We start from the raw sequence: 27,920 nt of genomic DNA on the forward strand, positions 1-27,920 counted from the left end.
GGCCGTGTGCCTGGGCTGGGTGTGTGACCGCGGTCTGGCCTTGGAGGTGCTGTCCGGCTCTGTGTGGTCCCGCCCCCTTGCTGGCAGGGGGCGAGGGGCGGAGCTGGCACCCCTGGTACGGGGCAGCTCCCTCAGCCTCCCCGTGGGCTCCCTAGCCCCAGAGATGCGGAGAGCTGGGGCTCCCCGTCGGAGGGAGCTGCCGGTGGGGCGGAGGCTCGGATTGTGCGGGGCGGAGTCTGCGTGAGTTCACCTGGGGACCCGGCGCAGGTCACCGAGCTCTGAGCCTCGGTTTCCCCTGCTGCAGAAGGGGAGCCCAGCCTCGCTGGGATGCTGGGGGGGTTCCTGGGAGGTCCCGGAGGGTCAGTGACCGCTGTCATCCTCACCTGGAGAGCTCTCAGTGTTGGTAGGGGCTGTGGCTGCCTCCCCGGTGGCCCGGGGAAGTCTGGCCTCTGTGGGGGGCGGTGCAGGGGCAGGAAGAACAAAGGGGTTAGGGGTCAGGCTGAGTGTTTCGCCGGGGGCCGGGAGGCGACCTGGCCCTCGGGCTCAGGCTGCGGGGGGGACGACCACGTGCCCCCTCATACGGCACCTTCGCCCTGTAGAAGGAGAGCGGGAGCAGGAACACCTGGCCCCCGGTGGGCCCGCTGCAGGGTGCATCCCTTCTTTCCCCAGAGGATTTTCACGGGGCCGCGGGGCCGCTGCTGGGCAGACAGCAGAGCACCCAGCCCTCAACGACCCCGGGCCCTGTCCCGGATGGGCTGCCTGGAGAGAGGGGTTGGGTGCGGCAGAGGGTGTGAGCCTCCTGGGTCTGGCTCTGCCTCTGAGGCCTCACCTGTGCAATAGGCGCAGGTGTCCACCTGGGCGGGACTGGGCAGGTGGGGAAGGGTGCTCCGAGGATGGCCAGAGGTCTCAGGTTCGTGTCTTGCTGCGGGTCTTTGGGCTTTGTGACTCCTGGGACTTTGGGGGTGGTGCAGAGCGGAGAGGCTCAATGCTCAGTTCCCGCCCGCCTGCCTGCCTGCCTGCCTGCCAGGTGGAGCCGCTGTGGGTTCCTTCGTCCATGCACACCTCAGACACACCCCTCCCGGCAGCCCTTCTAGGCCCCCACCTGCGGGGCAGGAGAGGTCCAAGCGGGGCCTGCCCTGAAGGAGACCGCAGAAGGGCGCTCAGAGTGAGGAGGGTCACCTGTGCTTGGGGACTGGAGGTAATCAGGGGAAGCCTCCTGGAAGCGGTGGCCCTCGAGCGGGGCCTTCACAGAAAACCAGCGAGGGGCTCTGTGGAGAGGCTGGGAGGGCATCTCAGATGGCTGGAATGCCAGGAGCAGTTGCCGAGGGGAGCGGCCACGCTGCGTGCAGGAACCGGGTGGATTGTCGGGCCCGTGGGTGGGCAGTGGGGGCCGGTGAACTCAGCAGGAAGCCTGAGCAGGGCAGCAGGGAGCCACGGAAGGCTCTGGAGCAAAGGAGTCGCATGGGTTCCGCCCTGTCCAGCCAGGGCCACAGGGGCCCGGTGGGGCCAGAGGCTCTGCTGGGACCTGGCAGGGACATTCAGGAGCTGCTCAGAGGCGGGCGGTTGCCATCAACGAGGCCTGGCCACCCTGCCAGGGTCCTCTTTGTGTAGCTGACCGCGGGGCACCGGGGACAGGAGCCAGGACCCCGGCCCGGGTCCCCGTAGCCTCCTCTGTGTCCTCAGACACACAGCTTGACCACACAGGGTCACCAGTCCCTCATCCCCCGGACGGGCCCTTCCTGCAGCTTTGCCCGGGGGACTAGCGGAGCCGAGGTGTGACCCGGCTGGTTGCGGGGGTTGCTGAGGAAGGCGGGTCCGGGTCCCGGTCTCGCTGCCGTAACTCCGGGCCGGGAGCCGAGAGCCAAGAGCACAGACTGTCTGGGATGTGCCATCGGGGCCAAGCCCTGGCTACGTCCCTTGGTGGTCACCAGCTAATCCTGGGCAAGCAAGTCACGGTCCCTCTCTGCACCCCAGTTTCTGCATCTGTAAAATGGGGCGGCGGTGGCACTCGCCTCCCTGGGGTAGGTGTGTGCAGGCGTCCCTCGGTGTCCTACGGAGAGAGCAACGCACCCTCCCCTGTCTGGCCATCAGCCCCCCCGCCAGGGAACACGCCTGCTCCCACCCCGCCAGGGTCACCCTAGGCCTCCTCCGCCCCCACATCCCAGCCCCCGAGAAAGGGCACAGCCGTGCCCACGGCTGACGGAGGGACCCCTTGGGAACGCCCCCTCGCCCAGGTGTGTGCGCCCTACCTGGGGACAACGGAGCAGGGAGGATGCTGGCTCCAGCCATCCCTGCAGCCCAGCCCCGCCCGCCTCTGCCTCAGGGAGCCCGGAATTCCCGCGTCAGGGGGCACGCGGTTAACGACCGGCCACCGGGAGGTCATTTATATTGGCTAAGCGGGCTTAATTGGGCCGGATTGGAGGGCGACCAGGAGCGCACACAGGCGGTGAAGGGTTAGTTAACCTCTGAGAGATTACATTGTATTCAGCGCTCTGTTAAAGTTTGAATTAATTTTTCTCATGGGTTTGTTCACATTCTAATTTTCAACTAAATGAGACATCTGTTTCAGAAAAGGAAAATTTGCTCTGGTTGTCATGGCAACTATCGTTCTGTAAGGAAATTATTCCAATGGTTACTTTAGAACAGAAAGACAGAAATTCAGGACACAGAGCCGCCGCCGCCGCCGCCATGGCTCGGTCGGAATTCTGATTCATCCGGCTCCCCGCACCCCGCCGTGGGTCCGTGTGTCCTGGACACGGGGCCAACCTCTGCACCGGGCCCTCGGGCAGTCAGGCTGGGTCCCGGCACCCTGAGGTGGGCGTGGGGACCACCGCTCCCACGCACCCCGTGCTGGGGTGTTCGTGGGTCTGAGACCGAGGCTGCCCCGGGGTGGGCGGGGACAGTGAGGGGCTGGCTGGATCCCACTGCTGGGACGACGGCCTGGGACCCCGGGCACCTTTGCACTTTAACCTGTGGCCCCAAAGGACTTGCAGGACGAGGGTGGCATGGCCGAATGCACAGCACTGGGGGAGCTGAGGGCTGACGCTGGCGGAGGAAGGATGGTGCCACCCTAGTCCCCTCTCCCTGCGAGGAAACCTGGATGGACGACATCGTACGGGGCGGGGGGTGGGGGGCGGGGGACTGGAGGCCTGTCCTGACTGCAGGACTCGGGTCCATCTGTCTCTCCTGAGTCTCTGGTCCCCACCTTCCAGTCGCATGCCCCTGGCCGCCCTTGAGAAGGGCCCCCCACCCGGGGACAGTGCTCCCCAGCCGGCTGCCGTCCTGGGCCGTGTCTCCTCTGGACGTGTAGTGCCCGAGTCCAGTAAAAGCCAGAATATCACCTTCTCCCCTCGACGGCGCGGGTGTTAGGGAGCGCTCCTGGCGGTGGTACAGTGTGACCCTTACACCCCTAAATCCCCCGTCAGGCGGGGTGCAGGGCACCGAGCAGGGGCCATCCCTGCCCTCACGGGGTAAGGTCTGGGGGCAGAGGCGTCACTGTCCCATCTGACATGGGCTGGGAGAGGCGAAGTGACCAGCCTGGGGGCGGAGCCAGGAGGGCTGAGGTCAACTTCGGTGTCCTTCCCGTCCATTAGGGAGCAACAAGGCAGCCCCCTTTCCCGGCCTGACCCTCCCAGAGTGGCCCCTGCCCCACCCCCACCCCGAGGCTGCTGCGAGGCCCATGCACCTCATGTCCTCAGAGACAGGCGTGGGGGGAGGCCTGTGGGCCGTGGTCCCGAATCCCGCCCTCTTCAGACCTGCTCCTCCACGGGCTCTGCCTAGGACCTGCTGTGTGACACTAGGGAGCGGGGTGACCTCTGGGGGCAGGGCGGATCCCAGCTTCCTGGGATGTGAAGGGACGTGTGTCCAAGAACCAGGCAGGTGCATCTACGGGGGACTGTCGCCGCCCAGGAAGGTTCATCGGTGCTAGGCGAGGGGGAGGCCGGGCAGGGGAGGGCTCGACTGTGCAACGGCTCCTGGGCCTCCAGTGCCTCTGATTTGTTTCCAAGCGTCTCTTCCGAAGAGCCGCCCCGCGCCGCAGCTCACGGGGCGATAGATGGCCTTCTCCCCGTGCTGGCGAGGCCTGTGCTTCTGGCAAACACTCGGTTAGACGTCTGACAACGGGTCCCGCGTCTGGAAGGCCGCGCTGGAAGCGCACGGTGCCTTCTCTCCCTGGCTGGCGGCGCTGGAGGGCCGGGGCGGGGGGGACCGCCCTGGCACGGCCTGCAGAGCGGCTTTCGGGGGGGCCGCAGCCACGCCCTGCCTCACCCCGAGGGCGCTGCGAGTGTGACGGGGGCTCGGGAGTGACAGCGCCGCCAGCTCAGCCCACCGGGACTGCGCAGGACGGTCAGCGGTTTCTGACCGGGACCGGGGGGGGGTGGGGGGGGGGACGAGCACGTGACTCTGTGCCCCAGTGCGCATGCGTGTGGGCGTCTCCCTAAGTCTGCAGATACTTAATGGGCGTGTCCCTTCTCTGCTGGGATGGACTCTGTGTTTCCCGCTCTTTCTTTGCTTTTACTTTTAAAAAGTGCTGTTGGGACCCATCAAAGTGGGGTTTGAAAACCCTGCGCTGGGCTGAGCATGTTTTATCCCGGCTGCATGGGAGGGTTCTAGGAGGGCTTTGTGATGATGACGGTGGTGGCAATGGAGGTGATGATGGTGGTGATGGTGGTGGTGGTGATGACCGGACGGCCGTTTGGTGCCCTGCCTGCTTCCCCGTCCTGCGGGTGCCCCCACGCCCGCCAGCCCCCCTGAACCCCCACTCTTCTCCCACAGGCAGCCCTGGTTTTACGGCTGGGGCTTCAACCTCCCGCGAGGCCAAGCCCTGCTGGAGAAGTGGAACCTCATCCCTGAAGGCGTGGACGTGCTGATCACCCACGGGCCCCCGCTGGGTAAGAGCCAGCCACCCGCCAGCCCTGGGGTCCCTGTTCCTGGGCCCCGCTGTCCTGCCCCGCCCCAGCCCCAGCCCTGCTCTCTCTGAGGGAGAACGCTGCGGTGGGGGTGAGGGGAGCCCCGGCCGCCCTGGTCTGAGCCCGGTTTGCTGGGGCAGCTGGGACGAGTGGACCCACCGCTCCCTGATCTCCTGAGCCGGGAGCCGGACTTGCTACCTCCGGCCCTGCGTTCTGGGCACTCAGCACCGCCAGGGCCGCTCTCACAGGCCCCGCCTCCTGCACCCCTCACCCTGTCCGTCACTGGGGCCTCCCCCCACCCATCCCACAGGGCCCAGGGCCTGCGGACCCCACCCCGACATCTGCTCCTGCCCCCTCTCCTCGCCCGGCCCTGCTTCTGGTCCATCAGCTCGACCCTTCGGTTCTACCTCTGAGCGGTGGGTCGGTGTCCCAGCTGCCCCCCTCCCTTTGCCGCTGCCGTCCTCACTGCTGTCCAGGCCAAGGTCTTCTCTCTCTCTCTCCCCCTGCTGACCCCCTCCCCGGCCCCCCAGCCCCCAGTCTTGTCCCTTCCACTCCACTCTCCTCACGGCAGGAGGAGGGAGTTCTCTGAATTGTCGGCTCTTCCACGCCATCCCTCTGTAACCTTCTGTGGCTCCCTCCATCCTTAGAACGAAGGTCGAACTCCTGGCAGTTCAGCCCAGACCAGCCTTTTCCTCCCGCCGTGGCCTCTGCTGACCCTGCCATCGCGCCCGCCCGCGGGGCTCCGGGCCAGGCGGGGCTGGGGGCGGGGCCGGGCACTGCTGGGGGCGGGGCCGGGCACTGCTGGGGGGCGGGGCTGGGCACTGCTGGGCGGGGGCTCCCCTAACACAGAGCCTGCCTCCGGGGCTCGCAGGCGCCAGGCTGCGGGGCAGAGGGGCCCAGAGCGGCCAAGCCCCGTGGGTGAGGGAGCCCGAGAGTAGCGGCAGAGACAGAGACAGCCGGAGGGGGCCTGGGGAGCTTGCGGAGGAGGTGACCGCAGAATGGGGTCTGGGGGAATCAGGGGAGGGAGGGGCTGTGGGCAAGGCCCAGAGTGCCTGTGCGGGAAGGGGCTGCCTGGGGCACCCACGGTGTGCCAGGCGCCTCTCTGCACCCCCACAACGTGCAGAGAGGAAGGCTTTGCGGTCCCCGTTTTCAAAGGGAGGAGGCTCCGAGTCCCAGGGCCCTGAGAAGGTCTAGGGGCGACACACAGGTGTTGTTACCGGGGCTGCGTCAGCGCCTCCTGAAGCGCTGGTTGCTGTTCTCCTGCTGACCCTGGGATGCGTCCCCTTCAACGCTCGCTGTGGTGCAGTGAGGCTCGGGGGCAGGCGTGTCCTCCCCCCGCCCTCCGTCCCACCCCCCAGGCCGGCCTTCCCAACGGTGCCTTCGGGAGCCCCGCTCTCCCGGTTCACCCCGCCGCTGCCCCGCACACCACACAGCTCCGGCTCTGGGCATGCCTGTGCCTGGCGCTGCCCAGTTGTGGGGTGGGGAGACCAAGGCACGGAGAGGCTAACCGACTAATCCAAGGTCACACAGCCAGTAAGGAGCAGATCCTCAGACTTAAACCAGGCATCTGCCCCAGGCCTGCTCACCGCCCGCCTGCCTACTTCTGTCCTTCCGCCCCCTCCCCTCCTCCTCCTCTCGTTCATCTCTCTGCCTCAGTGTGTCTCCGCCTCTCTCTCTGCCTGATTCTTTGACTCCAGGAAGCCCCGCCCCTCCCAACAGCAGTAAAAACCCTTTGCCCCGCCCCCACAACAGAGAGGGGCGGAGAGGGCCCCAGGCACTCCCCTGGGGTATCCGTCATCCCGGGTTAGTGTAGCCGTGTGCGGGTAACTCGCCGCCACCGTGTGGGCGGCTGCGGGAGGCGGGCGTGCACGCAGACCCTGCCCCAGCCACGGGAGCCGCACTTCCTTCCTGAAGGAAGTTCATTTTCATGACTTCGTGATGTTTGTTCAGAAAGCTTGCGACACACGAGTCTTCCTCCTGGGTCCCTCTCTGCCGCGGGCCACCGCGGGGCCCTCGGGCCTCTGCTGTCCCTCTCGGGCCTCGGGTTGCTCTTCTCTGCCGTGGGTGGTCGCCGTCCTTGAGACCACCTCAGCATGAACGGTTCAGCAACCCCACCCAACACGCCGGGCCCCCTCTGGGCTCCTGTCAGCGGAGGAGGGGACGCTGCATGGCCCCAGGAGCACTTGACAGACCCTGGTTCCCCTTCCTGGGGGCCGAGGCAGGGCGTGGCTGGGAGGAGTGTGCTGGGGGCGTGGGCGTGGGCATGGGGGGCGCTTCGCCCAGGCCTGTGGGCCGGAACCCCCAGGTTCCCAGGCTGCGGAGGAGCAGCTGCCTGTAGCCTTCGGGGGCTCGGGGGCTCGGGGCAGGGCTTGGGGCGGGGCTCAGGGCGGGGCTCACTGCCCTCCGCTGCCCCCCCCCCCCCCCCCCCCCGCACAGGCTTCCTGGACTGGGTCCCCAAGAAGATGCAGCGGGTGGGCTGCGTGGAGCTGCTCAACACGGTGCAGAGGCGGGTCCAGCCGCGGCTGCACGTCTTCGGCCACATCCACGAAGGTCAGTGCGAGCGGCGGGGGAGGGAGGGCGCACCCGCCGGGGGCTTCTCCCTGGCCCTTCTCATTGGCCACCTCCCTTTGCCTGGTCGCCCCCTCCCTCATCTCTACGCTGGAGGGAAATGGCCCATTGGTGGTGATGGTGCTGGTGGTAACGGTCATGGTGGCGGTGATGGTGAGGATGGTGATAGTGATATGATGATGGTGGTGATGGGGATGATGGTGATGGTGGTGATGGTGGCGATGATGATGGTGGTGATGATGGTGGTGATGGTGATGGTGTTGGTGGTGGTGATGGTGATGGTGTTGATGGTGATGATGGTGATGGTGGTGATGGTGGCAATGATGATGGTGGTGGGGATGATGGGGAAGATGGTGGTGATGGTGGTGGGATGATGAGGATGTCAATGAGGACGTCTCGCTGTGTGCTTCCCAGGCGTGGGGCTGAGCACTGTGTGTGGATTACTGTCTCACTTGACCCTCAGCTTTGGCAGCAGCCGTGGGAGGCGTGCCTGTCACTTTAATATCTATTTACAGGCGGGAGGCCAGGTTGAGAGTCTCCGGGGCTTGCCCCAGGTGGCCGAGTGCCGCCCGCCCCCTGCAGCCCCCTCCCCGCTCCAGGGCCTGGCCCCCTCCCTCGGCCTGCACAGGGGTGCGCTTCCTTTCCAGGGTACGGCGTCATGGCGGACGGGACGACCACCTACGTGAACGCGTCCGTGTGCACCGTGAACTACCAGCCCGTGAACCCGCCCATAGTCATCGACCTGCCCACGCCCCGGAACTCCTGACCACCCCTGCGGCCCCGGCCCCGCCCGCCCCCAGACGCCGCGCACGCGCCCTTCCCTGCGGACAGCCCGCCTGGCCGCGGGGCCCCGCCCAGCCGATGGGTTGAGGCCTTGCAATGAGGAATCTCACGCCCGCCTCCTGCCACCTGGCGCCGGGACCCCGTGGGTCCCTGTTGGGGGCTCTGTGCTCATTACTTCCTTCTGTGTGTACATCCCGTGTGTACATCCCGCGTGTACAGCCTGTGTGTACCTCGTTAAAGGACTCACCAAGCCCGCGGCCCCGCCGCGTTCGGGAAATGGCTGAATCTTCATCCTCCGCAGCTGGACACCGTCGTGGGTCTGGGAGGCCCCTGCCATCGGGTGGAGTCCGGAGGTTCGGGCACAAAATCTCCCTCTCACTGAGGGTCTGCGTGGCCGCCAGCCCTGGGGCTGGGGGTGGGTGGGAGGCTTTCCGGCCAGGCGCAAACAGCCCCTCCCCCTCTCCGCCCAGGCCCTCCCCCTCTCCGCCCAGGCCCTCCGCGGGAGCGAGCGCCCGGGGACATCTCAGGAATTCGGCTGCGCCTGGCCAGGCCTGCGCGCTGCTGCCCCGGGTCGCTCCCCGCATCCTTCCTGCGGGCGCCTGCGCTGACAGGGACAGTGGCCTGTGCGTCCCGGGCGCATGTGCGGGGCCCGGGGGGTGGGGGTGGGGGTGGGGGCTGGTTCCAGAGCAGGAGCAGCTCCGTGCCCAGGGCCAGCGGGAGGGTTTCCAAGCCGTGGGTGACCCCTGGCCCCGTGGGGGCTGCGCTGTTCCGGGGCGCTCGACAGCCTGGGGGGTCCGCGGGCCGAGGCGACCCTGCCACATGTGCGTGCCCACATGGGCATGCACCACATGCACACACACACGCACATTCGCACACACGCACACGCACGCCCCTCTTAACCCAATGAGTGGGTCCTATGCTTTCTGTCACCATCCTCCTGTCACCATCCTTGAATGGGTTCTGACCCTCAGCGGGGTTCCCCTCACGTCGTTGGGGGTCCGCCTGGCCTGCCCCCCCGCTGAGCACGGCTGAGTGGGTCGCGGTCCTCCTGCTCCCGGCACCCGCTGGCCCTCTGACGGGGAGTGGCACCATGACAGCAGGTCCTGGGCCCCGGCAGCTCCACGCACGGGGCTTCTGTTACTTTCTAGGGTCAGAATGGGGTGGGGCGGGGGTGGGGCTGCATCCCGAGGGAGGGGCGCCCCACAGGGCCCGAGGTGGGAGAGGCGAGGGAGGCGGGATGGGCGTGTGCAGGGCCGGGGGCTGTCTTCATGTAAAACTTGAGTATTTTGGTCATCATGGGGCTTTTTTACATCAGTTTTGATTTCTTAAACAATATTACATTCGGATAGTACCATGCATTGACTTCACAGAGTTTTTGGGTCCCCCCCCCACAAACTGTGCTCCCAAAGGAGGCCCTGTTCACCTTGCCCTGGCCCCAGGCCTGGGACCAGCGCTGAACCGCCCTTTGCAGGGACAGGCTCCTCTGGTCGTCAGCTGGTCCTGCCAGGGCGACGCTACCAGCCCGTTTCAGAGAGAAAGCGGTCAAGGTCAGAGAGGCAAGGTACCAGGCGGAGGGTGCGCAGCCCCAGGGGCGGAGGCAGGACTTGAACCTTGGTCTCTGGCTTCCCAGCCCCTGCTTTCCCGCCACCCCAGGCCCCACCCCCTGCGACGCAATGTGTGGTCCAAGGCCCTTTTTTTTTTTTTTTTTTTTTGTAGTTTAAGGGTCCTGTTCAGAACCTGTCTGGTGTGTTTCTCAGAGAAGAGTCCGGCGGTGAGGGACCCGGTCCTCTGAGCCCAGCACCCTGGCCTCTCCAGGCCCGTGGGCCCTCCCCTGCTCCTGCAGGGCCCCTGTGGGACCTGGTCACCCTCCGGGGCGCCTGCAGCAGCCCCGCGGTGCCACAGGCCAGCCTCGAGCTGCGGGGTGCAGGGCTCCCGGGACCCCGTCTGGCCCGCGTGGGTCTCAGGGCCCGGGCTCGGGTGAGGAGACCAGGCCCTTGCAGCCGCCTCTGCTGACTTTCTATGTGGGCTGAGGTCTAGAAACTTTAAAAAAATTTTCCTAAGGTATCTTCAGAATATGGTGTATTTTTATGTGGAAAAGAAAAGCTATGACGGCGGCAGTTACTTTGGAAAAAAAAAAAAACTCTCGGGAAGTCCTAGAGGCGTGGCAGCGGCCGGCGTGCTCCTGGGCCCTCCCGGCCTCCCTCGGTCGTGGCTGTGGTGTTCGTTTCTTTTTTCCTGTCCAGCATGTCAGACAATAAAGTCTTTGTAAGAAGAAGGAGTCTCTTCCGGCTGTGTCTCTGCGAGTCGCGTGGGGCACGGGGGTGGGGCACGGGCAGTGTCCCCCGCCCCGGGGGGGTTCCTGGGTCCAGGGCAGCTTTCCGAGGCCGAAGACCCCCCTTCCACGGGTCAGCGACTGGCGTTCCTCCTGCTCATGCTAGACTCCTTGGAGCTGGGGGCCCCGGGGACCTCAGAGGTGTGCCCTGCTGTGTTCATCAGAGACCCGGCGGCCTCGTTTCCCCGGGGCTGAGTACCTCCAGGCGACCTCCGCCCCGGGCTCTTCCCAGGACCTCGGCCCAGCCCTTGTCGAGCTGCGGGTCCAGGGGTTGCCCATGAAAAGCGCCCGAGAGCATAATGACTCTGGGCTCAAAGCTCCCGAAGCTGCAGAAACTGCCGTTTTCAGCCGTCCCTGGGTGCCTCGACACACCCACCCGCTCACCCGCCCACGGATCCATCCCGCCACCAGCCGTCCACTCCACACCCACTGAGCGCCTCCCGCGGGCCTGGCTGGGACCTGGGAGGCGGCAGTGGGGCCGGCGACAGGGTCAGCACCGATGAGAAGTGGCTGTGGCAGCGAGGACCGGGGAGAGCCGAGGACGGCGACAGCGGATGTTGGCTGCCAGTCACGGGGGCAGGCGGCGGGGGCGGGGAGGACAGGTTTGGGGAGGGTCGCTGTGCTCCGTCTGGGTCTCTTGAGCTGGCGGTGCCCTTCGGGTGTGTGCGGAAGGGGTCCAGTGCCGGGGGGGGGGGGGGGGGTAGGGGGACCTGGAGGAGGGAGACCCTCTCTGGAGACTGGCATCTAAGGTCATACCTGAAGCCTTGGGGCCGGCGGGGCGGGGGCGGGGGCCGGGGAGACCTCCCAGAGGGGCGCGCAGAGGGCGGGAGGAGCCGCCGGGGCAGACCGCAGTGAGGTCGGCCTGTCCTGTCACGCTGTTCTCTCCCCGCCACAGAGTTCCCTCCCCCAAGGCCTCGGGGGGGGGGGCACGACAGCCCGTCCCGGGCCGTGGGCCGTTAGGAGGGGCTGCTGGAGGCACTCGCTGCTACTCTGGGCCAGCGCGCGGCAGAGCGGGGCTCCGGGGCCGCAGCGGGGCCTGTGTGGCTGCTGCCACCTCTGGTAGCAGTGCGGCATTGCAGGGGCTGCTGCTGGAGAGCACGGGCGGCCTGGGGCTGCGCGGAGACGCAGCGGCTGCCCTGCCTCCCGCCCCTGCTGCCTCCAGTGTACACACCTGGGTTTGGACTCGCCCGGGACCTGCACCAGCGGTGAAGGTAGGGGGCGCCGGGGGCCTGGGCTCTGGTGGTCCCGCCCTCCCCGTTGGTGCACACGCACAGCCACCTTGCCCCAGGTGTCCCCGTGGCCTGAGGGGATGACGATGCAGGGTGGGGTCCTGGATAACCCTCCCATTGCCTGGGGCCGAGCAGTGGACACGTCCAGCCGGCTGCCCCCCCCCCCCCTGCCCATCCCTCGGCTCTTTGGTAAGTTCCTTCTCAGAGAGCCCCGCCCCCAGCAGCTCTTCCCCACAATTCAATTTGGCTCCCAGGGACCTGAACTTTGAACCTTTGACCCTCCAAGGGCACCACACTCCCAGGCCTTCTCTTCTGGAAGCAAGGACCCCCCTGAATAAGCTAGCAGAGGTGACACGCTCTGTAGGCAGGGGCTCCATTCACCCAGTGCTCCCCCCTGGTGCCCCCCCCCATCTCCTAGCTGGGCCTACCCCGGCCTGGCCAGCTCAGGGGCTTGTCCTGGAAGGCCTTAGACAGGCCCCCCGCCCCCCACCATTCCCCTTGAAAGCTGGGCCCACACAGATCTGCAGGACACGGGAATCGGGCCCTGCTCTCTGCATGCCCGCGGGGGACGCTGGAAGGCTGCTCCGATCCCAGAGAAGAAGGTGAACCCTTCCTCTTGGTCTTACGTGCTCGGGGCCCAGAGAGTGGCAGGTGGGGTCAGGCTGGGGGGCCCTGAGGACGAGCAAACCCCGTGTGCAGGGGAGATCAGGGAAGGCTTCCTGGAGGAAGGGGCCTGGTTGGGCCCTGAACAACAGGAAATGATTTTCCCATTAAAAAAACACATTTTATTCTGAAATGATTTTAGACTTGCAGGAGAGTTGGAGAGACACCACAGGGTTCCGCTGGGCCTGTCCCCCGGGCCCCCCAGCGCTGACATAACCGGGGCTCCCTTACCGACCGGGAAACGAACACCTGTGTAACCCGGTGGAACTGCGTTTTACTCGGACGTCCGCCGTTTCTGCCTCACGTCCTCCCTCTCTTCCAGAACGCCACCCCCAACCCCACGGCGCATTCTGTCATCGTCGTGTCCCCTCGGTGTCCCGCGGTCTGGGGCCGCTGCTCAGTCTCCCCTCCACTCCCACGACCTCGGCGGGTGTGAGGCACGCTGGCCGGCCGTTTCCTCGAACAGCCCTCCTGCTGGGCTTGTGGGACATTCTCTCCCGACCAGTCGGGGTCGTGCGTTCCCAGAACAGTGCCACCACCCGAAAACTCCCTCGTTGGGGCCCCTTTTAATGATGTAATTTTTCAAAACCGCTTTTGCAGTCCCACAGGCAGGGAGGGAGTTGCCTGGTGGGTCACGCCCCCATCGGACTGAGTGCAGCGTCCACGGAAAAACTTTGGCCCTGTGAGCAGGTGTGTGCTGTGCTTTTTTAACTGTGGTTTTATTGTTTTTTAAGATTTTATTTATTGATTTTTAGAGAGAGGGGAAGGGAAGGAGAAAGAGAGGGAGAGAAACATCCATATGTGGTTGCCTCTTGAGCACCCCCTACTGGGGCCCTGGCCTGCAACCCAGGCATGTGTCCTGACTGGGAATCGAACTGGCAACCCTTTGGTTCACAGTCTGGTGCTCTCCACTGAGCCACACCAGCCAGGGCTCGCTGTGGCTTCAATTTCCATTTCCCTGATGGCTAATGATGTCGAGCGTCTTTTCATATGCTTATCTGCCATTCACCTACATCCTTTTGTGAAGGGTCTGTTCAGATCTCTTCTCTCTCCTCAAAAATGAGGTTGTTTGTTTTTGAGTTTTAACAGCTCGTCATGCTCTGGAGACAAGGCCTTCACTGAGTATACAATTTGCAGATCTCTTCCTCCACTCCGTGGGTTGTCTTTTTCATTCTTTTTTAACTGTTTCTCAGAGAAAAAAAAGGTTTTAATTTTGATGAAGTGCAGCTTATCCACCTTCTCTTTTATGAACTGTGCTTTTGGCCTAGAACCTAACCACTCATCGCCAGGCCCAAGGGCAAGCAGGTCGCGCTGACGATTTCGTGCGGGGCGTTTCATATCTCACGCTCCGGGCCGTGATGCACCGCGGTGTACGTGCGTCTGAGGTGTATGTCGAGTCCCATGGTTCTGCACACGAACACTGTTTCTCTGTTGAAACGTCCTTGCGCGTTTGTCTAAAACCAGCGGACTGTGTCTGTGTGGGTGTACTTCTGGGCTCTCTATTCTTTAAAACTTCCCAGGAGGATACATTGCTTTGAGAGGGAGAGAGAGAAACGCCCATCAGTCGCCTCCCATACGGGCCCCGAGGACCACACCTACAACCGAGGCACGTGCCCTGACCAGGGATCAAACCCCCGACCTCGCGGTGCTCGGGACGACGCGCCGACCCACCGAGCCTCACCGGCCAGGGCTGGGCTCTCCGTTTTTGTCCATGGATCCATATAGTCTGTTTTTCTGGCCAACATCATTCTTTATTGATTACTATAACTTTACAGATAAATCTTGAAATTGGGTAGTGTGAATTCTCCAATTCTGTTGTTCTTTTTCAGAAGCGTTTTGGCTATTCCAGTTCCTTTGCCTTTCCACATACATTTGGAAATGACCTTGACAGACATCAGCCTCCCTGAGAGTCTGGTTGGGCATGTGCAGCGCAGAATCTGCTGATCGGAGGGGAGAGAAGTGGTATCTTAAAAGCACCGAGCCTCACGGCTAACAGGAACCACACCTGTCTCCACGTCTTGAACCCTTTGTCTGCTTGCGCGCATGCTTGCACTCTTCATGCACACACAAGCATTTCGCTAGGTTTACACCCGAGCACTTCCCCGGGGGCGGGGGGCATTGCCAAGAGCGTTGCTCTTGAACTCCATGCCCCAGTCGCTCCCTGCGGGCACACAGGCACGGGGCGCCTTTTGTTGATTGACTTGATAACTCAACTTAGCTCGCTTTGGGGGGGGGGGGGGGTCTTTGGAATTTCCCATGTAGATGACCGCCCACCTCATCTGCAAAAAGGGGCCGTTTTACTTGTTCCTTCCCACTCTTCTTTTTCCCAGGTGTTCGTCTGCTGGCCTCGTTGCACTGGCTGGGACTTTCGGTGCGACGCCGAGTCATCAGCGGCGAGCGGCGTGCCTGCCCGGCTGCCAGTGCCGGGGCCACACCCGCCCTCACCAGTCCCCACAGCGTTAGCGCCAGTTGTGTCTGCTCTAACCACACCGGAGGGCACATGCACTGATTTGACAGGAAGGGAGTGAGCGAGGGAGCGAGAAAAGGAGAGGGACGGACACGGGTGTGAGAGAGAAGCACCGATCGGTCGCCTCCCGCACTTGCCCCGACCAGGGATTGAACCCGCGGCCTTCCGCAAGCGGGATGACGCTCCAGCTGACAGAGCTGCCGGCCAGCGGGTGTGGGTGTTTGTAAATGTCTTTATTCCATTAAGGAGGTTCCTCTCTGTTCCCAGTGTGTTGAGAGTTTGTCTTATGAATTAACGCTGAACATTGCCAATGTTTCTGTGTCTGTTGGGACGATCGTGCATGTGGCCTGGACGGGTCTGGGCGGGGTCTGGGGTCTGCCCTCCTGGGAGGTCACCGGCTTCCTGGGTGCACAGCTCCTCGTCTTCCTTCAAGTCCGGGGACTCTCCCTCCCCCCACCCCTTCTGGGATTCGTGGTGCGTGCGTGTGCGTGCATGCGTGTGCATACGTGCATGCGTGTTGGTCAGTACACTTGATTTTACTCCACGGGTCTCTGAGGCTCTGCTCATCGTCCTTTATTTTATTTTATTTTTTTGTTTTAAGACTAGATAATCTCAATTCACCTGCCTTCAGGTTTTCTGAGGATGTAAAATTACTTCTCATCTTTTAGAAAAGATTTTATTTATGTTTAGAGAGCGGGGAAAGGGAGGGGAGAGAGAGGGAGAGAAGCACCCATGTGTGGTTGTCTCGTGCGCCCCCCACGGGGACCTGGCCGGCGACCCGGGCGCGAGCCCTGGTGGGGAGTGGAGCTCAGGGCACTGGGCCGCTCCAGCCGGGGGGTGTGTCTCCTTACCTGTGAAGGACAGGCTGCTGTAGGAGTCCCCCTCCGCCACCCCCTTTGGTTTTGGATGTACGCACGTTTCTGCGAACTCACTCATCCTTCCTCGACTGCCCCGCCTGCCGCTGCGTCGGTCCAAGGCGGCCTTCACCCCTACGGCTGGTTTTCGTTTCTAGCACCCGACTGGCGGGACACAGGGCCCAGCCAGGAGAAGAGGGGACGGCTGCCGCCTGGGAGCAGGGTGCTGCTGCCTCCGGGCGAGGCCTTGACCGTGAGGGGCGGCCACTGGTTCTCTGAAAGTCCCAAGAATCACTTCTGCAAAGAGGAACATTTTTATTTGCTCAGACGCACGAGGGAGGGGCCCTGAGGCTCGGGAACAGTGTTGGGGCCGCCCGGAGAGGCCGCCCCTGCGGCCGGGGTCGAGGCGCGGCGCCGAGCCCGGCTCAGCGCCCGGTGAACGCCGGCTCGGGGCGGGCCTGGTCTCGATTCCGGAGACAGTCCGGGGGGTCCGGGGAGCCTCCTGGGCCGCGTGGTTCCGTGGGTCTCGGGGACTGGCCCTACGGCCCCGTGTGTCCACGCCGCGCACGCCGCCGTGGGCCCTACTGGAGAAAGGCCCTGAGGAAGTCGTTGTAGGAGATCTTGGAGGACAGCGTCTTGTCGTAGTACTCCAGGATGTGGAAGAACTCCTCCTCCGACAGGTTGATGCTGTACTCCCGCAGCACCTGCAGGGCGGGGGGGGGGGGGAGCCGGCTTGGCGGGGCGCCAGGGGACACGCCCCCTCCAGCACCGCCCTCTCTCCCCCTTTCTCCCCATCTTCTCTCTCTCTCCCTGCCTCCCCTCCCCCTCTCATACACACACACACACACACACACACACACTTCCCTCCCCACCCCTCTCTCCTGAAGCGACCTGGAGGGGGAACGGCAGGTGCTGAGGACGGTGGAGCAAAACAGGGACGCCCCCAGTGACCAGGGACCATCCTGCCACCACCTGGCCCTGGACTCCCGACCTCGGGCTTCCTCTACAGGGAGACCCGAATGCCCACCGTGTTTCCAGCGCCCACCGTGTTTCAGCTGCTGCTCGTCCCCCCTCCTGCGACACACAGCTGAAACAAACCCTAAATAATAGGTACCCCGGTGCCCAACAACACACAGCACACCCCGGCCCACGGCAGTGCCCCCGCCTCTGCCTGGGGGCTGACCAGAGCGGCCAGCTGAGGATTCTGGTTGACCCCAAAGCACAGACAAACCGCAGGAACTGGAAGCACAGTGGGCCCCGAGCGCAGGGGACAGTCCCGGGTCCCCGGCTGTGCTCCAGGGTGGGTGGGGGCAGGCCCCTCGCTGGTCCGCACCCAGCACGGACCCTTGGACCCGCAGCCCCCTGCCCACCACCAGCAGAGGCGGTTATTATTACTGAAGAAAAGGCTTCACAGTTTCAGCGGAAGCAGAGACAGCCCAGCAAGTACATCTGTCGTGAGTGCGTTCTCGGGTCACAGACCGGTGGTCTTGGACGCCTTGACTGAGTTTTTTCTGGCGGTGACGTGAGTTCCGGGCCCGGTGGGGGTGGGGGGAGGGGTTCAGGGTTATTCTAAAAGTGGGGGTTTCAGTCGCCCTTGAGGGTGGCTGTGTCTTCCCTCCAGAGAGAGGGAGCAAAGGTCCTGCAAGGCAAGAGCTTCCGGGCTGAGCCGGGTCCCCCCGAGGTGCTCCCTGCAGCCGTGCGCCGCTCTGTGACGTGCGCTCTCTCGTGGGGGCGTGGAGGACAGCTGCGAGCCGCCCCTGCCTCATGGAGGGCAGCCGGGGGCCTGGGGCTCCCGTGGGGCAGGGCCACGTCCGTGGGCCCCTCAGGAGCCACAGCTAGGACCTCGCTTCTGCACCCCCATGTTTCTGTGCTGTCCTTCGGGCCCCGAGAGGCAGACGCAGGCCCTGGGCCCCCATAGGGGCCAGGGGCAGGCCCGCCATTGGGCCCGGGGGCCGTGGCAGTAGGCTGTGGTGTGGGCGTGAGGGGCATCCCCACAGGGGTCCTAGACAGCGCCTCACAGGCGGGCCTTTGGGGGGGGGGGGGACCAGGGCCCCCTTCTGTGGTCTCCTGGCCCCTGGCCCCGGGCATCTGCTTCCCGTTCGGAGACAACGGCCACTCGGGGCCGGGCTCACCTTCCGGAAGTCCGCCACTCCGACGAGCCCGGTGCTGCCCACGTCGTAGGCTTTGAAGGTGCGCCGCATGGGCCGCCAGCAGTGCAGGATTTTGGGCTGAATGCGCAGCAGTGCCAAGTAAAAGGAGGAAGTCTCAGCACCAGTTTCTTTCTGGAAAGAAAACAACCCCCAGCAAGGTGGGGGGTGGTAAGGAACTTTTGAATGGGAAGGGTGCAGCGGCCCAGCCGCAGCTGCGAGGGGCGGGAGCTCCCCTCCTGCCTCTTCCCAGGGGCCCGCCCTCTGGGCCCACCTGTGCTCCGCTCCGCCCCCGCAGGAGCAGGGCAGAGCGCCCCATCCCCGCTGCTCATCGTGCGTCTGTGGGTGGGCTGACCGCTCACTCCTACCTCCTGCCCCAACCTGGGAGGGAGGGGGCCTCTTCATCCCCACTGCGCGGAAGGGGCATGGGGGCTCCCGGAGGCCACGAGCGGGGATCAGTCCCCATCAGGGCTGTGTTTGCCTCCAGCAGCTGCCCCCTCACCCCTCTGCCCCACTGAATCCCTCCCCAGGCACAGGCGGGAGGGCCAGGCCGATACCCTACCCACTTGCAGATAGTTCCAGGAAAAAACAGGTTTCAGTTTGGGACTTCTAGTAGGTTACTGTAATAAAGAGTTGTGGGGTTTTTTTCCCCCCAAAACCCACAAGTTTGTAATTATATCCAGTAATTAGCACGTGGCCCTGTTTCATTTAGGGGCCGTTAGATTGGAAACGAGACGGCTCAGCGGCGCAGCCCTGACGCCTGTCTGAGCGCCACCAGGTGCGCCGTGGGTGAGATGTGCGACACGCTCTGGGAGAGTGGCTTTAACACGGCGCCACGCAAGACAAATCAGCGTGGGGTTAAGTCACTTTCCATTTCACACCGTTTAGCACTTGTGACGGGCGCTCAGCAGACTCCTGGTAGGTGGGTCCGCGTGCGTGGGGCACAGTGCGCCGCCGCGGGCGGCCGGATGGTCGCTAGCGCAGGGAGGACGTGGAGGGAGTCGGACGCTGCTGAGCGGCGTCAGCCAGGGAGCGTGGGCTTGCTCAGCCAGGGAGCCACAGCTTCACCCACCCCAGGGGACTGCAGCGTGGCCCCTCGAAAGGGAGTCACACCCCTTTCTCCCCCGTGCAGGGGGGAGAACCAGCTGTTCACGCTCCCTGGTCCACTCGCCCAGACTGGAGGTGGGGGAGAACAGCACATGGGCAGTACAAGTCCCAGCGGCACAAGGGGAGGCGCTTCTAGGAGGCATGTCCAATAGGAGCCAAGATGGTGACCACAGAGGCCTGTCAATCTAGCCCGGGGAAAGCAGGCATTGGCTGGGAGGTGCCCCCATCAGGAAGGAGCCTGCGAAAAGCTTGGGGAGTTGGTTGGTTACTTTGGAGGAGCTCGCTCTCTCTCACTCGAGAACAGGCGCCCAGCGGGTTCCTCCGCACATGCGCACGTTCTCCACGTGGCGACCACGCGGGCCCAGAGGCTGCGCGGACTCCGAGTGAAGGATCCAACGTGACAGAGACGGACTGTGAGCATGGAAGAGCCTTTTTGGGTTATTTTTGCTCCATGTTTTGGATAAAACTCAAAAAGGCGAGTCAGGGAAAACAGTGGTTGAAGGTGGGAATCAAAATGACAAATGATGGCGGAAAAAATCTAAAAAGCCAAAGAAAACAGTGTCCTCCAGTTGTCACTTAAGCATCCTCAGGTTCTAATCCCTCTTCCGAGAAACAGAAAATCGTGCCGGTGCAGTTCAGGCGAGGATGGGGGAAGCTCCCACCTCCCTCACCCAGGGGCCGGTCTGCTCCGTTTCAGGTGGCTGCTCAATGAGTGAATGCACGTCACGTTTAAGTGTAAAATGTTTCACCTGGCCGTGACCCCGCCCCCACCCCAGCTCTACCCTTCTAGTCCCAGGGCCGCAGATAAGCAGCGGGCTTGTTGTCATTTGCCGCGCAGGTGTTTCTGGGGGCTCTGGGAAGAGCCGTGGCAACCGGGTGTCTGCCGCCCCGTGAGTCTGAGAACCTGGGACTCAGGCAATTGGTCCCCAGTCTTTGCGTCTTCGCCAAGAAAGCAGATTTTGAGCTGCTGCAGTGTCCCCGAAGCCTGACGGAGAGGCCTCGCCTTTGCCCACAGCTCTCCCTGGCGGGACCAGCGGCCGGGCCCCCCGCGGTTAGGGGCTCTCCTGCACACTGCCTGGGGCCGGGCGGGCCTCTGACTAACGGCGGGAGGGAGGGGCAGCAAAGGGTGGTTTCACAAGGGCATGGACACACTCCATACGTGTTCACACACACACCACACATGCATGCATGCTTGTACCACACAGGGCGACACATGCCCACTGCATATGTACACACACATACCATACACGGGCGACATACAGACGCGTGTGCACGGAGGACATGGGGGCGGGGTCCGAGGGCAGGCGGCAGGGAGGCTGGGGACATCACGCAGGCGCGGTCCTCCCTGGCCAGTGGCCCTGCCCGGCGTCTCGGCGCCCACGGAGCCGGCTCAGGAAAACCCGGGCCCCTCCTAGCCCCGCCCCAGACGCCCCCCGGGGAGACCCCCCCCCCCCCCCCCGTACCATCTTGTGGGCGTTCTGGATCTTCATCCTGCGCGTCAGCGAGGTCTCCTTGGTCTTCAGCAGCAGGATGCAGCTCTGCAGGAAGTCGCAGTACGCGAAGCTCCCGTCGCCCTTCAGGTCGTACTTCCCGACGAGCTGCTGGCACTCCTCCCTGCTGATGTCCAGGCCGAACTTCTCCACGAGCTCTGGAGACGGAAACGCCAGCTCAGCGGGTGGCGCTGCGTCCCCGCATCCGTCCACGCGGCCACTCGCTCGTCGTGCGCGGAGGTGCTTTCTCCGCGTGAGGCCTCGCTGCGCGGGCTCAGGCTCGGTGGCCAGACAGACATGCCCACCGGCGTGCGGTGAGCCAGGCGCGGTAAGGGGGGAGAGGGACCCGCACCCTGCTGCCTCTTGCCGCCCCCACTGTCCTGGCGTTTGCCCGCTGTCCTGGTTTTGCACGGTTCCCACGGCTGTGGTCACGGAGAGTGGACAGTGTGCTGTGTGAGCTGTGACTGAAGAGTGGGCGGGGCGAGAGCAGAGGCGGGAGGGGGGATCCCAGGGAGGGACCTCAGAGTCAGGGCGGAGCCTGGAGCAGGGGCGGGGCGTCCGGAGACCGGGTGCGCGCCTGAATTCAGACTGGGCCCCGCCCACGGTTTGAGTTTCTGTGCCAGTGACGACCTGAAACGTATCGAGTCTGACACGCGTGGACCCCTCTTGAGAGACAAGTGGCCTGCGAGGCCAGGGTTCAAGTCTGGCTTTTTGGTTAGAGCCACACCAATGCCACGAGGGTGGCCCTCCGGCTGCCCGGGGGCGGGCTGTCAGAACACCACGCCCAGCCCCATGCCCCACCCGCTCTCACGCTCGATTCTTGGGACCAGTCACCATGCGGCAGCTGCTTCTGGAGTGAGGCTCATAGTCAAAACAGACTTAGGTAGCACCCGATTTCAGCTTAAGGTGAATACACCGAGCTTTCCGTCTGACCTCATGAAAGCGAGGAAGCGTCGAGGAGCAGGACGCTGAGTTACTAACTGTTGACGCCGATGAGGAAAACCGAGCCACGCGGACGGGGCGGGAGTGACACGGCGCAGGCCGAGAGACGAGGCCCTCTGCCCCGCAGAGAGGAGGCGCTGCTGCCCGCCTGCCCGCCCTGGACTCGTAGGGGCGGGGGATGGAAGCACAGGGAGCCGTTGGGCAGGAGCCTCGGACGCTCTGGCTCTCCCGGGCCGTCCGCAGGGCGTAGAACACAGAACGACTTCGGAAGATTCATGACTGTTTTACAGCACCACTAAAGGCAGGCAAGCCTACCGCACAACGGGCTGGTGGCAGGGCCGAGTCCATGTTCAAAAGAGGAAACAGCGATGACGCTAAGGACGACCACCCAAGTCGGGGGCCGCCCTGCCCAAGGCAACAGAAACAACGACAAACAAGGGGGCTCCAACTTGCACAGACCCCGGCGAACCACGTCACGTCAGATCCACGTAATGACATCTGCTTATTACTGGTTGCGTGTTTTCATATCTAATCTATGTGTTTTGGCGCACTGCTCACCACAGGAGTTTACACCTTGTTTGGCTTGGGTGTTTCTGAGCCGGGGTTACCACAACAGTAACACGAACGAACGAGAGAGGTTCTCAAGGGAACCGGTTTCCTAAACGAGGTCTGGGTGCGGGTGGAGGAGCAGAGGGGGCGGGGCGCGGCTCCCCTCCCCAGGCTGGAGCGCTGCCCAGAGGGCGTGCAGCAGCAGCTGGCCGCGTGCAGACGAGCTGCTGTGACTGGCGGCGCTTACCCAACGGACGACAGCCAATGGGGGCGAGCCCTGCGGGCAGCGGGCCTGCGCGTCCCCAGCCACCCCCTCTCCACCTGTCCCCTCTTCTCCCCTGGTCCCCCGATCCCGGTGTTTGTCGAGGTGCCCAGCCGGCCACCGCCTCCAGAGGCTCCCCGTTGTGTCCGAGGGCTGGGGCCTGCGCCCGGAGGGGAGGGGAGGCGAGGGGGGGCGGTGTCCCCCGGGGCCGGAAGCGGAACGCACCCATGAACTCGGCTGCGGCGATGGCCCCGCGCCTGTGCGTGTCCCGCTCCTTGCACTCCTTCAGGAGCTCGCGCCAGCAGCCCTGGATCGTCCTCCGCAGCCTGCGCTCCACGGGCTCGCAGTTCTGCAGCGGCGGGGTGCCCGGCACCGCGCCCGCGCTGGCCGGCGTCTGCGGGACAGAGAAACCGCCTTTAGCCGGGGTGTGCGCCGGGAGGCAGGAGCGACCGCTCACGGGTGTCACTCAGGCTCAGGGGTCCGAGACTCCACGGGCAGCGTCGCCTCGGGAGTGACGGGGGAAGTGAGACTCTGGTTTCTGTCCATGGGCTGGCTTTGTGCCGTCACGGTGACTGAGGTGGTTCTGGAAACGAGCGTGCAGCCAGGGTTCAGATCTGGAGAGACGCTGGTTTGATGCGTCTCGGGTGTGTGTGTGTGTGAAGTGACAAGGACACGTTTTCCACCAGAAACAGGGAAGGGACTGAGTCTGGCCCAGACACCCCCCACACACCTCCTGGACGCCCGGCTGTCCGATACGGGGCGAGCTCGGCTGGATCCCTGGGCTTTCTCTGCCAGACCCTGGTCACCTGCACCCCCGCCCCATCCCAGTCCACGGCCGACACGGAGCCGTCTTCCTGGGCTCTGCGCCCCTCCGCTCAGCCCTGCTGGCCCTGCCTCAAAGGCATGCCAGTGTCCGACCACTGGCCGCCAGCCGCCCCGGCCATCCCTGCCACCCGGTGCCAGGCCACCAGCGCCTCAGGGATCGGATGGCTGCTGCAGCCGCCTGCCAGCCCCCATAAGGCCGCGCACTGCACGAGAGCGGGGAGACCGCAGACCCTGCGGGGGCGGGGCACCCTGCTGGCTCCCAGCCCCAGGGAGGGAGGACCCAGCACCGCCCTGGGGTGCCGGAAGTGCATGCACATCGAGCGGACAAACGGTCCCGCTCCCTAGGCGTGCTCGCCAGGCACGAGGCACATTACGCACATGGCGGGGACCCTCCCTCCCCCGTCCGAGGAAGGACTCTGTCATCCTTGACGGCGAAGGAGGTGCCTTGGTGAGGCTGCCCCTCCCCAACCCCAGGCCTGCGCTCGGCCCAGGGCCAGGACCGCGCAGTGGACAGTCTGCGGTTAGACACTGGGTCTCTCTGGGTCTCCCTGGGGGACTGTGAGCACTCGAGGGAGCTTCTCAGAGCCTCCGCGTCCTCCCCTGTGGACGGGAGTGACCGGCCTTCTGGGGGCACTCGGCAGGCTGCCCCGGCCTCGCCTCACGCTCCTTCTCGGGCCTCCGGTCCTCCTTACGCTTCCCTTCCGCCTGCCACGCCTCTTTTCTGCCCGCCCTGCCCCCTGGCCTCACACCACCACCCCCTTCAGGCAGGGGAACGCTGGGGACCTGCCAGGGGACGCCTCCCCTGTGGCCCCCAACCAGGCCTCACCACTCCCACACCACGGGGACACAAGAGGCCCTGCCCCAGGGGACTGTGGGCCTGGTGCGAGGCGCCGGGCGACACCCAGGGACGAGGACTCACACAGAGGTGGCTCCGGGCTCTCGTCCCCGCCTTCGGGTCCCGGGTGGGCGACGACCCTGCAGACCTGCCTCCGCCGGGGAGGTCGGGGGCCTCGCTCCCTCTCTGGGCCTGGGCCGAGTCGCCCGTGCTGGGCGGGGTCGCCGCTCTCCCGGAGCTGAACCTGCTCAGGAAGTCCAGGTACTTCAGCCGCCCCTTGGCGTCCACGGGCATCTCGCTCCAGAGCCTGTCGAACTGGCGAGGAAGCAGAGGGGTGTCCCCGGGGTCAGTGCAGGGCCCCGAGGGGCCAGCCCCCCGAGGGCGCGAGGCAGGACGTGCACCGGAAAGGCAGTGCACACGGTCCAGAGCCCGCGGCAGTGAAACAAATGGAAAGAGGAACGGCCCATTCAGCCTCCTCAGGTGCGAGCCCCGGGGAGCCTGGGGCAGCCCGGGGAGCCCCGAGGAGGCCAAGACGAGAGGGTCATTCCCGGCTTCCGCTGGACGGTCTTTAATTGAATCGGGCCCCTCGCGAGCCGTGTGAGGCCATTACATCTTGTGATTGGTCACAGCGCCTGAGCAGCGTGCACACAGACATTGTAGGGGACGGTGCAGATCAAACCCCCGTCCACCCTGGTCGGGGGACGGCCCGGCAGGGCTCTCCCCTCCTCCCGCAGGCGCCCTGGGTTCACCGCCCCCCGCCCCCGCCCCCACGAGGCGACAGCCTGCAGCTGCCGAGGTGGCCTGCGGGGTCTGGTTCGCCCTGAGGACAGACAGGGCCCTCTCACGGAGGAGAGGGGGGGCATCTGGAAGGCTGGGGACAGGCCTGCGGCTTGGCATCGGTGCTGTGTGCCGTCGTGGCTGTGTCAGGGCCACGCGCAGCACGGATGTGGGACAGTGACCCAGGGCGCTCTGAACGAGCCACTTCTGGTGACCTCAGGGCTTTCTGGGAGGCGACAAGAATGGTCACTTGCTTGCGATCGGCTTCTGGTTGCCCCTGAGGCCCAGTGGGGCCCCGGCCTCCAGCACACGCTTGGGGAGCAGCAGCCCCCTCGCCCCCGGCCCAGGGAGGGACTGTCCCCGCCCTTCCCTCGCACCGGGCTTCGGCCAGAAACCCAAGCTGCTCTGGGCTCTGCTGGGGTTTCTCTAGAGCAAGTGGAAAGGGACCAGGCCCAGCCCTGTTTGACGTTCTGGGAATGCAGCAGGGAGGGGGGAGGGGGGAGGGAGCACAGGCCAGGCCCTGAGAGGGGGAAAGGGTCGGCTTGGGACAACATCCCAACCCCGAGCCACGGAACCCAGAAGGTCGGGGGCCGAGTGACCCCGGCGGGGAGAAACGGAGGGGCCGCAGGGGCCCCGGCTTCCTGCTCCCCCGCCTGCACTCAGCAGCCTCTTCCCAGACAGAGCACCGTGTCTGCTAGCCGCCACCGACTGCAGCCACCACACTTAGGCCAGGCGGGGGCTCTGGGTGCGGCCCCCGCCTGGGAGACGAGTGTGCGTATTTTTGGAAAGCAGGATTTAAAAATAAGTGCTTGATGTTGTTGGGGGGGTGGGGCCTGATGTGCCGGGGATGGCGAAGCTTTCTTAGAGGACAATTAGCATCCAAATTCTCTGCCCTGAACGCCAGATATGAAAGAACGTCATTAATTTATATCTATAATTAGAGTAAAATTTTACTCATTTAGAGTGGACAGGAAACCTTTATTAGTGAGACCTTTGTTAGTTGGCTCCACGGAATAACAAACGTGACGGTATTAAGTTTAAAGGCTTCCACCTGTTTACGGGAACACAGCAGTGTTGGGTGCTCTGAGGAGCAGGGTCAGCCGGGAAGGGCATCTTACTCAGCAGGAGTGAGCATGACGCCTGAGGAGGGTGACGCGTGAGGGAAGGGAAGTCGGGTGCTCATCCCACCAGCGTCTCCAACGGTTTCGTTCTCTTTCGGGGGGTGAGCCCACTGGCCTAGGCCCCTGCCTAGGGGGCGGGAGGCGGGCGTGATGTTGGCCCCGCCCTGTGAACATTTGCATCCAATGAGACTCGAGCTCAGAGGAGAGTGACCTTCTCCCCCCCCCCGCCCCGCCCCCTTGCAGGGAGCTCCTGGGCGGGGCCTGAGCAGAGCCAGGAGGGGGAGGGGGCGGAGCCCCTTTCCCAAGTACTTTGGATTTCCTCTCGTCACCTGAATCACCCTCTGCAGACCGTACATGGATGGGTCTGAGAGCTGGCGAGGGCCGTGGCAGGGCACTTTCTGGGGTGAAGGGAGGCTCTCTCTGGTGATTGGGTCACCGGTGCTGGACTCGCAGGGGTGGGGTGGGGAGTGAGGACCCTGCGCCGGACCCTGTCTACCCCTGGGGACGGCAGAGCACCGGCTGCGCCAGGTCCTGTCTCTGTCCCCACACCCCCAGCTCCCTGAGGGGCTCAAACTAAGCTGTGACCTTGTAGCTGTCTGGCTACTTCTCATGGTTAGGAGGGGAGCGGCACTCTCGTGCCTGGGGACAGTGGGGACAGCTGGGGGTGGCACGTCACCAGCATGCCAGGGGCAGTAGCTCCGAGCCCCAGAAAGCCCCAGAAGCAGGACCGGGGGTGGGCACTGGGGAGGGGTAGAGCCACGTTCAGCCCCCCCCACCCCCGGCCCCGCTCCGGTAGGGGAGGGGCTGGCCTCTTTGGACTGCAGACACCCAGGGATGCTCCAGGGAAGAGGGAGAAGGAGAGAGGCAGCTGGAGCCAAATTTGATTTGACTTTAAAAATAAAACTGGTATTTTTTGCACCCTGATTGAAATGATGCAATTCATACCTTTTACATAAACAGGAGGCCCCTGGGAGTCTTCAGTAAAGTTTGAAGTAAAACCACCTCCCTTCCCCCTTAAAAGAACACCCTCCCAGTATTTTTAAAACCGTGCACTGTCTCCCACTCTGCATCACCCCACGGGGAAGGCCGGCCCGATGCCCCCGCGGCCGTGCTGAGGGCGGGCACGGGTCACGCTCGTGCACTCACCTGCTCGTCCGTCAGGATTTGCACGTAGCGAGTGCAGATGGCCCTGAACTCGTCCCTGGACACGGTGCTCACTTTCGAGGTGTCGAAGTTCTCGAAGTCCTGGGCGATGGCCTGGTAGTGGGCAGTCACGGCTTTGTGGAGCTGGGCCAGGGTCTCTGGGCTCGCCATCTCCTTGGGAGACTTGGGAGGCGGGCCTCTGGGCATCCGCTCGGCCCACTCGGAAGCGGTCTGGGCAAGGAGAGCGGAGAAGGGGTCTGTGGGGCGCATGATAGACAGGTCGCCGCTGGGCCCTGGCTCTGTCCCCCCACAGCAGGTCCCAGCCCAGGGGGACGACGAGCCGGGGACGCAGGCGGGCCTGCCGCAGGTCGGAGCGGCGTCCGGACACGGGCTGGGACACAGGCGCCGGGGTGAGTCCTGCTGTGCAGGGCTGGGCCCCGGGGGCGAGCCCTTTGCCCCTGTCCACCCACTCGCCTGGCTGGTCCCCTGGCTCATCTGACACAAGCGCACAGCGAGCACCCACTCTGTGTGGTCAGGGACTCGGTGGGGCCACCGCTGCGGCCCACACTCGTGTCCAGACCCCAGGGAGCCATGTGCAGCAGCTAGACCCAGGAGGGCGAGCGGGTGGCTGGCACTACAGGGTGCTGCTGCCCCGCCCCAGCTGAGCCTTCCCTGAGCCAGACACTTTCCCCGCCCCGCAGGGATTTAATGTGGGCGCGTGCAGGGCCAGCCCTCGCCTCTCCGGAGCAGTGGCCGCCTGGGCGTGAGGAGGCACCTTCAGGGCCTGTGGCGCTGTCCGTGGTGCTGGGGAGCCAGGAAGAGGGACGGTGTCTGACCAGGCCCACGATGGAGTCGGGCTCAGGAGGCTGAAGCTCTGAGTCCTCAGCCTCCCTCAAGGAGACAGAGGCCGGGGGTGTGG

At 64.6% G+C, this 27,920-nt stretch overlaps 2 protein-coding genes across 3 annotated transcripts in view; one reads left to right on the forward strand and one right to left on the reverse strand.

Annotated features, from left to right (window-relative positions):
* The window catches only part of MPPED1 (metallophosphoesterase domain containing 1), a 55,280-nt gene extending 46,602 nt beyond the window's left edge, over nucleotides 1-8,678 (forward strand). For both annotated transcript variants that reach the window (XM_036019723.1, XM_028532745.2), the window contains 3 exons: nucleotides 4,774-4,889; nucleotides 7,344-7,457; nucleotides 8,123-8,678. In XM_036019723.1, coding sequence (XP_035875616.1) covers nucleotides 4,774-4,889; nucleotides 7,344-7,457; nucleotides 8,123-8,241 — 349 coding nt within the window. In that variant the 3' untranslated portion in view covers nucleotides 8,242-8,678. The remainder of the gene's footprint in view (nucleotides 1-4,773; nucleotides 4,890-7,343; nucleotides 7,458-8,122) is intronic.
* A 7,414-nt stretch (nucleotides 8,679-16,092) lies between these two features.
* Nucleotides 16,093-27,920, reverse strand: part of EFCAB6 (EF-hand calcium binding domain 6) — a 152,533-nt gene continuing 140,705 nt past the window's right edge. The window contains 6 exon segments of the mRNA XM_036019725.1: nucleotides 16,093-16,507; nucleotides 17,936-18,085; nucleotides 20,521-20,705; nucleotides 22,526-22,694; nucleotides 24,045-24,275; nucleotides 27,005-27,232. Of these exon segments, the coding sequence (XP_035875618.1) occupies nucleotides 16,385-16,507; nucleotides 17,936-18,085; nucleotides 20,521-20,705; nucleotides 22,526-22,694; nucleotides 24,045-24,275; nucleotides 27,005-27,232 (1,086 nt within the window). The 3' untranslated portion in view covers nucleotides 16,093-16,384.

This window comes from Phyllostomus discolor, chromosome 2 (assembly GCF_004126475.2).
Source record: "Phyllostomus discolor isolate MPI-MPIP mPhyDis1 chromosome 2, mPhyDis1.pri.v3, whole genome shotgun sequence".
Lineage (NCBI taxonomy): Eukaryota > Metazoa > Chordata > Mammalia > Chiroptera > Phyllostomidae > Phyllostomus > Phyllostomus discolor.